The following is a 9,938-nucleotide window of genomic DNA, read 5'->3' on the forward strand; positions in this document are numbered from 1 at the left end:
GTGTGTGTGTGTGTGTGTGTTTCAGGTGTGTATGCTGCCGCACGCGCTGCTGTCTGAGGTGGTGAGCTACACACTCTGGCTGCTGGAGTGTTCTCATGCGTCCGGCTGCTGTCACGCCACCATGTTCTTCTCCATCTGCTTCTCCTTCAGAGCCGTTCTGCAGCTCTTCGACAAGCAGGACGGGCTGCGCCGCCTCGTCAACCTGGTACAATTACACATCACAGTCCTACATTCACTTAAAGCACACATGAAATCAAAACTAACCATATATATATGGTTTCCGCTATATTCATTCTTCCATGGCGGGCCGCCACGCCAAGATTCATCCCGCCACGGCTACATTACAGCTGCTCATTCAAAACATTAAATTATTTTAATAGCAGGTGATAATCACACCAAAACGTATTAAAGGGTAAGTGAATTATAACAGCGCAAACTTTTCTGTAACCGTAGTAGTGCTGAGTGTCATTTGTTCAACCCTTTAAGGTTACGTGCTGACTGACTGACTGACTGACTGACAGACAGGTGCGTGATGCGTGAGACCAGCAAACACGCCGTATAGCCGTTTTACTTCATTTCAGGACGCATTAATACCGGAGGCATTCATAAATAGTCCTAGCAAATCTAATAAATGCTGGAGACATACTCGTAACATAACCGCACTAAATCACACCTCAGCAGCGTTTATTTGAGGGAGCGCACAAGTAGATCTGCGCTCTCTTAAAGCGGCGTATATTTGAGGGGGCGTGCAAGTTTTACGAGCAGAAAAATCGGCGCGCAAGCAAAGAGATACGCATGCTGTAGGCTATTATATAAATGCGCTCTCGACTTCTAATACTGCGCTCACGACATTTGTCATTGAAATAACGCCACAGCTAGTTGGTAGATCTGTGTAATAAAAGGCCTGCTGCCACAGCTGGAAACAATCCTAGAGGGCACGCGCACACACACACACACACACGCACACACACACACAGAATTATTAGCCCCCCGTTTCATTTATTTTTTTCCTTTTTTAATTATTTCCCAAATGATGTTGAACAGATTCAGGAAATGTTCACAGTATGTCTGATAATATTTGTTCTTCTGGAGAAAGCCTTATTTCTTTTATTTTGGCTAGAATAAAAGCAGTTTTTAGTTGTTTTTTAAGTGCCATATTGTGAAATACTATCACGGTTTTTAATAAATATTTTCTGCCTAAAGAAGTAAATTAAGTCTTTGCTGTGTCTAGTGTGTTTCTGTTTGAGCTGAAAACACAGGTAATGTTCTCTAACTCTCTGAAGCTGACCCTTTTAGGTTTTGATCCTAATTGTTGTGTTTTGGTGACTGTCACTTTAAATGCAAATGAGATTGTGCTCTTTTCAGAATAGGGTGGAGCTACAGACGCCTGTGTGCAGATTCAAAAACAAGACTATTGTTCTATGCTAATGAGGGAGAGATGGGCACTAGTGGGCGGGGCTTTCCCCCTCTGATGACACGTATAAAGGGAGAATGTCAATCAAAGTGTTTCTGCAGACTGTTTATATCAAGTCTGATTAGAACAAATATAATTAATTCATGTTGACCATTAGAGGCTGGAGATATTCACACACTGCTGACACACAACTGGGTTTAAACCCGCATAAAAGTGATATTAGCATAAGAGGTGGCCTTTAAATATATATTTTCAATACTGTTTTCTATGTTTGCATGCGTGTTGTAGATCAGCACTCTGGAGATCTTGAACCCGGAGGATCAGGGTGCTCTGCTGAGCGATGATGAGATCTTCTCCAGCAGACAGACGGCCAAACACACCTGCATGGCTCTGCGCAGGTATTTCGAGGCTCACCTGGCCATTAAAGTGGAGCAGGTCAAACAATCCCTGCAGCGAACAGAAGGAGGAGCCCTCATTCACCCACAGCCTTATTACAAGGTACAGGCGCGCACACACACAGAGATAAATCAGTGTTGAATACAGTGAGATTCATCATCAGTGTTTATGGTTGTTCTTGTATAAAGTGTTGAATGTGTGTGTGTGTGTGTGTGTGTATCTGCAGGCCTGCTCCTACACCCATGAGCAGGTGGTGGAGATGGTGGAGTTCCTGATGGAGTTCGGTCCGGTGCGTTTGTACTGGGAGCCCGCAGAGGTTTTCCACAAGCTGTCTTGTGTGCATCTGCTGCTGCAGCTCATCTCCATCGCCTGCGACTGGAGGACGTACTACGGCAGGTCAGCACTGCAGCTTTATTTTCACACTTGATTATTTGTGGTAGCCCTCCGTTATATTAGAGGTGCTGTGTGGAAGTTTCTGACTCTTCTAAAGCATAAAAACAGCATCATGTGTGTGGAGATATTCAGAAACATGCTCAGTGACACTCTTGTTTATCTGAGAAACAACACTGAAGTCAGATATTCTGCTGTGATCATGTGCGTTACGTGCCGGAGCATCTGTCTTTGTTTTGGTCTCTTTAATCCGCCCAATGGCAGTTTAGCCAATTAGATTTCAGCACCCCGGGTTGCCAGATACTGGAAAACCGTGTATTTCATTCATTCAGTCAGGAAGACCGAGAGAGGGAAAGCACATTCTGTGTGAACGGCCCCTAAGTGTGTGTGTGTGTGTGTTCTGCTGTGGTGATTGTGTGTGTTTCAGGGCCGACACGGTGAGGTACGCTCTGGATATCTTGAGTATTTTGACGGTGATTCCCAAAACTCAGCTGCTGCTGTCGGAGAATGTGGCGGTGCTGGACGAGAGCGGATCCACCATCTCCACAGTCGGTCAGGAGCATTTAATCAGGATTTTATAGTCTGAAATGAACTTGAAACAAAAGCATGACCCATTAATTTATTCAAGCATTATTTATTAATAATATATCACAGGTCTTTTGTAATTTGTAAAATTTAATTTAATTTTTATTTATAATTAATTTATTTTATTTTAATACAGTTTAATTTAGTTTATTTATTTTTTAATTTTACATAATTTATTTTATTTATTGTGTTTATTACAAAATAAATTTAATAAAAAAATGTATATTAAAATGTATTTCATTTATTTATTTATTTATTTATTTATTTATTATTTAATTGAATACATTTTTTTAATGTTTATTTATTTGTTTTTTATTAATTTTATTTAATTACATTTTAATAACATCATTTTTTAAATAAAATTTATTATTTGTCGTATTTTATTTAATTTAATTGAATTTAAATATTATTTGATGTTTTTTATTTAAATTTTATTTAATTACATTTTAATAACATTTATTATTTATAAAAAAAATTGTATTTTATTTATTTTTATTTAATTGAATTAAATTATTTGATGTTGTTTTATTTATTTATTTTTTATTTTAATGTTATTTAATTACATTTTAATAACATTTTTATTACATTTATTTTATTTAATTATTTTTATTTAATTTAATAAAATTATTTGATGTTTATTTGTATTTTAATTTTATTTAATTACATTTTAATAACATTTATTCTTTATTAAATTTATTTATTTTTGTGTTTTATTCATTTATTTTTATTTAATTGAATTAAATTATTTGATGTTGTTTTATTTATTTATTTTTTATTTTAATGTTATTTAATTACATTTTAATAACTTTTTATTACATTTTATTTAATTATTTTTATTTAATTTAATAAAAATTATTTGATGTTGTTTATTTGTATTTTAATTTTATTTAATTACATTTTAATAACATTCTTTATTAAATTTATTTATTTTTGTGTTTTATTCATTTATTTTTATTTAATTGAATTAAATTATTTGATGTTGTTTTATTTATTTGTTTTATTTTAACGTTATTTAATTACATTTTAATAACATTTTTATTCAATTTATTTTATTTATTTTTTATTTAATTGAATAAAAAATTTATTTATTTATTTATTTATTTATTTTTAATCTAAATGCATTCAAATATTTTGTTAGATTGTGCAGCAGCTCTTTAAAAAGCCCTTAAAGTGCTCTATCGTGAATGTAAAACTCAATGTTTGTTTGTGTTGTGCAGGGATGAGCATCGTGCTAGTGGTAGCGGAGGGTGAAGTGTTCGTAAACGATGCCGAAATCCAGAAATCAGCTCTGCAGGTGATCATAAATTGCGTCTGCGCTCCAGACAAGCGCGTTTCCAGCATCGGGAAGTTCATCTCGGGAACGCCACGCCGCCGCCTGCCGCAAACCCACCGTGGCAGCGAGAGCGTGCTGGCCAAGATGTGGAACGTGGTTCAGTCCAACAATGGCATTAAAGTGCTGCTCTCCCTGCTCACCATCAAAATGCCCATCACCGACGCCGACCAGGTGCGCGCACTAGCCTGTAAAGCGCTAGTGGGGCTAGCACGCAGTGCAGCGGTACGACAGATCATCAGCAAACTGCCGTTATTTAGCAGCGGGCAGATCCAGCAGCTGATGAAGGAGCCGGTGCTACAGGACAAACGCAGCGAACACGTGCGCTTCTGCAAATACGCCGCTGAACTCATCGAGCGCGTGTCTGGGAAACCGCTGCTGATCGGTACTGATGTTTCTCTGGCGCGTCTGCAGCGCGCTAATGTGGTGGCTCAGTCGCGCATATCCTTTCCAGAGAAGGAGCTGCTGCTGCTCGTACGCAATCATCTACTGTCCAAAGGTAGGATTATTATTATTATTATTATTATTAATATTATTTATTTGTTATTATTATTATTATTATTATTATTATTATTATTATTATTATTATTATTATTATTAATATTATTTATTTGTTATTATTATTATTATTATTATTATTATTATTATTATTATTATTATTTATAATAATAATAATAATAATAATATTTATTAATATTATTATTATTAATAGTATTATTATCGTTATTGTTGTTATTATTATTATTGTTATAATAATAATAATAATTATTATTATTATTATTATTATTTTTATTATTATTTATTAATATTATTATCATTATTATTATTATTGTTAATATTATTATTATTATTATTATTAATATTATTATTATCGTTATTGTTGTTATTATTGTTGTTGTTATTATTATTATTATTATTATTATTATTATTATTTATTTGTTATTATTATTATTATTATTATTATTATTATTTATAATAATAATAATAATAATAATAATAATATTTATTAATATTATTATTATTATTATTAATAGTATTATTATCGTTATTGTTGTTATTATTATTGTTATAATAATAATAATAATAATAATAATAATAATAATAATAATTATTATTATTTATTAATAATATTATTATTTATTAATATTATTATTATTATTATTAATATTATTATTATCGTTATTGTTGTTGTTGTTGTTGTTGTTATTATTATTTTTATAATTATTATTATCATCAGATTTTCTTGTTGCAGTTTCTTTTTTTTTTTTTTTTTTTTGAAGCACATTTCTGAATGTTCATTATCAATCCTGGCCAATTGTTTTGGTTCAGTTTGGAATTTCCCTGATCTGCGATTTTACATTTATTTATATATATATATATATATATATATATATATATATATATATATATATATATATATATATATATATATATATATATATATATATATATATATATAGAAGGTCTGTGTAATATGACAATATTTAGTTGCAAGCTGCCACTCATATGGAATCATCTTCTGTCCAGTGGTAGGATTGTTGTTATTATTATGGTATCAGATATTCTTGTTGCTATTTACATTTTTATTTACTTTTTATTTCTGTCGTTGAAGCAAGTTTCTAAATTTATAGCTAGTTTTAATCATTAGTTTTTTTTTTTAGTTTTTAGGAATTTCCCTGATCCTATTATTATTATTATTATTATTATTATTATATTTGGAAGGTCTGTGTAATATTATAATATACTTTTTGAAGTCAAAATGATTTGTCGTCTTGTGAAATGTGAATTAATTTAACTCTTGTGTGCTGTTGGGTCGTTTTCATCCACTTTGAGCTGATTTTGAGTCTTAATTTGGCCACAACTCTCTCCGTGTTTCAGCAAATATGAGGATTTGTGCTGACAAATCTTATTTTGACACACAGTTTGGGACAATACTTTTCACAAGCTCAACAATACACTGTGGGCAAATTGACTCCCCCTCTGGTTATGTTGGTGCTGTTTCCATCCAAAAATACATACCAAATTTGTGCGCAAAACCTCACATAAATATCGCATAAAAGATGTGCAAATAAAGCAGCGTTTCCATCCAAATGAGTCAAAGAGCCAAATATCAACAGTAAACACAGAATTTATGGCGGTAGGAGGTAATTTATGCGCATAATTAGTTTTTTTTAATGCACATTTTCTAAATTTATGTGCATCTTTGCGTTTCCATCAACTGATTTTATTTTTAAATTTTTTATGCACATATCCAAAATGCACAGAAAAATAGTTGGATGGAAACCTAGCTGTTGACTTTTTACTAAAGCCATGACAGCAGGTAATGTTGCTGGTTTTCCCTGTTGGGAAGAGGTACAATCTGTCATTTCTACTGTTGATCATCAGTTGCAGAGCAAAATAAGCATAGTTTCAGGCTTTTGTATGGAGTATAGGGCTTGTGTGTGCGTCACCAACATAACGAAAGGGTAGCAGACTTGAACAAAACACTAGGGTTAAAAATAACTTATTTTTATTATTATTTTTCATTATTTTTTAGGGGTTTTCACCTTTATTGGGATAGGACAGTGGAGATTTAAAGACAGGAAAGTGTGGGGAGCAGAGATCGGCAAAGGACCTCGAACTGGGAATCGAACTCGGGTCCCCGTGAGCACTTTGGTGCTGTGTCGACGCACTAACCACTAGGCTATTGGCGCCGACTTTATTTATTTTATATAAAAAAAATAATTGTTGCCTAATGGAGAACATTAATAAAGTTTTAAAATTAAAAGTAATAAAATTATTTATTTATTTATTTATTTTTAAAACATTTTTAAACAGTTTTAATAACTCTTAAATAATTTTTCTTTGTTATTTTGCAAGACATTAGTATTTAGATTAAAGTGCAATTTAAAGGCTTTATTAGATGAATAGCAGGGCCCTATGCACTCTGTCACCCTTTTTCACCCCACTTATGACACCCCTGCTTACAATGTCAATTAGTTAGTTAAAATATTCGAAAAAATAGATCTGAAATTTATTACTGATTGACTCCATTTAATTAAAGCATTATGGCTTGTAAACAGACTATTAAAACACATTATTAGGCAATAACTAAGAAATGAGCATCAGCTAATTAATAAAAGCTCTTGTAGTGTTCATCGTGAGTTCAGTTAAATGAACTATTGGAGTGTTAATGTTCATTAGCACTATAAATACTCACAGAATTTACAATATTTCAGCATGAAATAGCATGTAGCATATTATATTATATTGCAATAGCATATTTCAGACCAGGTTAGCATGTAAAAATGTTCATTTTCGAATTATTAAGCTAATTAACCAATTCAATCTAAAGCATTTGACACTGTTATGAACACCACTGCAAATATAGTATAAATGTTCTTAAAGCACTCTAAAAGTTATACAAATAAATGATTATTGACTATATTTGGAAGTGATTGCATCATCGCTATTGTGCATATTTATTATCCTGATATATTGATCTGTTTATTATCTGTCTGTAGGTTTAACAGATACAGCGACGGTGCTGACGAGAGAAGCGGAGCTGCCGATGGGTCTTCATGCTCTTCCTCATACTACTGTGCCGCCCTTCACTCCCGTCTCCGTGGCAACATCTCCGTCTCCCGCCGCTGGAATTCCTCGGACTCCTCGGCTGACCAATGGGGTCGCGGCACGTCTCGGTGGCCACACCCCTCATCATCCACAGCCTCGCCCTTCAACATCACAGGTCCCACCCCCGCCTCTGCCCACAGCCCCTAATGGCTCTCCTCTGATTGGTCGAATCGTGTTCTCCCGGGAGCGTCCGTCACCCTGCTCTGCGGCGGCAGGAAAGCGACCGAAAGTGCTGCGGCAGAAGTCTGACCACGGGGCTTTCATTCAGAGTCCAGCCATGAAGAAACAGCTGGACCGACATCTACCCTCGCCACCCACTCTAGACAGGTGAAGATTCACGCATTCAGGCTGCTGATGCGCTATTTAGACCAAGACGTTTTAGGCTCTATCATACACCCTGTGCAATAAGACGTGTTGGGCGTGATTTATTGCTATTTTTAGACCAGCGCAGCACTAATTTTCACGTTTAGCTCCACGTTGTTTTAATTTTGTGGACTTATGGGTGTGCTGGTAAATGAGTGTGTGTTAAAGCGCACTGTTGGAGCGTTGCTAATCTGAGGAACTGAAATAGACCTCACCATTGACCAACTAAAAGCTGCTCTAAAGTCCAGCAGAGCGTGTTAGTTATGCACCTATGCAGGTCCAGACACTCACACACTGCTGAACACACACAGGATGATCAGCAACACACAAATATCTTTACAGATTAAAATGATCCAGAAATGATGATTTTCTCCATCAATATAAACACCACTGCCTCCATGCCTTCTTACATTTACATTTACATTTAGTCATTTAGCAGACGCTTTTATCCAAAGCGACTTACAAATGAGGACAAGGAAGCAATTTACACATCTATAAGAGCAACAGTGAATAAGTGCTATAGACAAGTTTCAGGTGTGTAAAGTCTAAGAAGCAAAGCATTTGTTAAAATTTTTTTTTTTTTTTTTTTGGAGAGAGAGAGAGGGCACCATTAGTGGTATAGCCAGAGAGGCAGTTGCAGATTAGGAAGGAAAGTGGAGACTAAACAGTTGCGTTTTTAGTCGTTTCTTGAAGACAGCAAGTGACTCGGCTGTTCTGATGTAGTTAGGGAGTTCATTCCACCAACTGGGCAGATTGAATGTGAGAGTTCGGGAAAGTGATTTCTTCCCTCTTTGGGATGGAACAACGAGGCGACGTTCATTCACAGAACGCAAGTTTCTGGAGGGCAAATACATCTGCAGAAGTGAGAGCAGATATGAAGGAGCCAAGCTAGAGGTCACTTTGTAAGCAAACATCAGAGCTTTGAATTTGATGCGGGCAGGAACTGGAAGCCAGTGCAAACGGGTGAGTAGCGGAGTGACATGTGCTCTTTTGGGTTCATCAAAGACCACTCGTGCTGCTGCGTTCTGAAGCAGCTGAAGAGGTTTGATAGAACTAGCTGGTAGCCCGGCTAGCAGAGAGTTGCAATAGTCCAGTTTGGAGAGAACAAGAGCTTGAACAATGAGTTGAGCTGTATGTTCAGATAGGAAGGGTCGGACCTTTCTGATGTTATAGAGTGCGAATCTGCAAGATCGAGCAGTTCTAGAAATGTGCTCAGAGAAGTTCAGTTGGTCATCAATTGTTACTCCAAGGCTTTTTACCATTTTGGATGCAGTGATGGTTGCCCCATCCATCTGGATTGAAAAGTTATGGTGAAGAGTCGGGTTGGCAGAAACTTCAAGCATTTCCGTTTTCGTGAGGTTAAGCTGGAGATGATGATCTTTCATCCAGTGTGAAATGTCTGACAGGCAGGCTGAAATGCGAGCTGGAACAGAGGGATCGTCAGGGTGAAAAGAGAGGTATAGCTCTTCTTCACCTCGGGGGGCTTTTTCAGTTCATTCATGACCATCTGCATCTGTATAATGTTATTATTATCAGCAGTATTATTGATTATCTGCAGATTTATATGCAGATTTAATAAACACAAGTGTAGATTTGTCCAGCTGTGGGGTTGTGGAGACGTCTGCATCACCATATGGGGCATAAGAACAGGACGTGTGTGTGGATATAACTCAGTGTTTTGACCACACTTCATTATTATTGTTCATTTATTCCTCTGCTGGAGATTAGAACTGAAGTTATAAAGAGTTTTGACCCAAATCTTTGTGCTTAACAAAGGCAATTAAATATGTGGGCTAATGGATGTGTTCAGTGGAGTGAGTCTCCACAGTTTCCTCACTCCACCAAAGT

The 9,938-nt window shown here is 35.4% G+C and overlaps 1 protein-coding gene across 1 annotated transcript in view; it reads left to right on the plus strand.

Annotated features, from left to right (window-relative positions):
• LOC130234277 (DDB1- and CUL4-associated factor 1) overlaps positions 1-9,938 on the plus strand; it is a 33,992-nt gene that overhangs the window by 11,521 nt on the left and 12,533 nt on the right. The window contains exons 10-15 of the mRNA XM_056464554.1: positions 26-205; positions 1,703-1,912; positions 2,037-2,206; positions 2,628-2,752; positions 4,003-4,614; positions 7,619-8,054. Of these exons, the coding sequence (XP_056320529.1) occupies positions 26-205; positions 1,703-1,912; positions 2,037-2,206; positions 2,628-2,752; positions 4,003-4,614; positions 7,619-8,054 (1,733 nt within the window). The remainder of the gene's footprint in view (positions 1-25; positions 206-1,702; positions 1,913-2,036; positions 2,207-2,627; positions 2,753-4,002; positions 4,615-7,618; positions 8,055-9,938) is intronic.

Source organism: Danio aesculapii, chromosome 8 (genome assembly GCF_903798145.1).
Source record: "Danio aesculapii chromosome 8, fDanAes4.1, whole genome shotgun sequence".
In the NCBI taxonomy this organism is placed as follows: domain Eukaryota; kingdom Metazoa; phylum Chordata; class Actinopteri; order Cypriniformes; family Danionidae; genus Danio; species Danio aesculapii.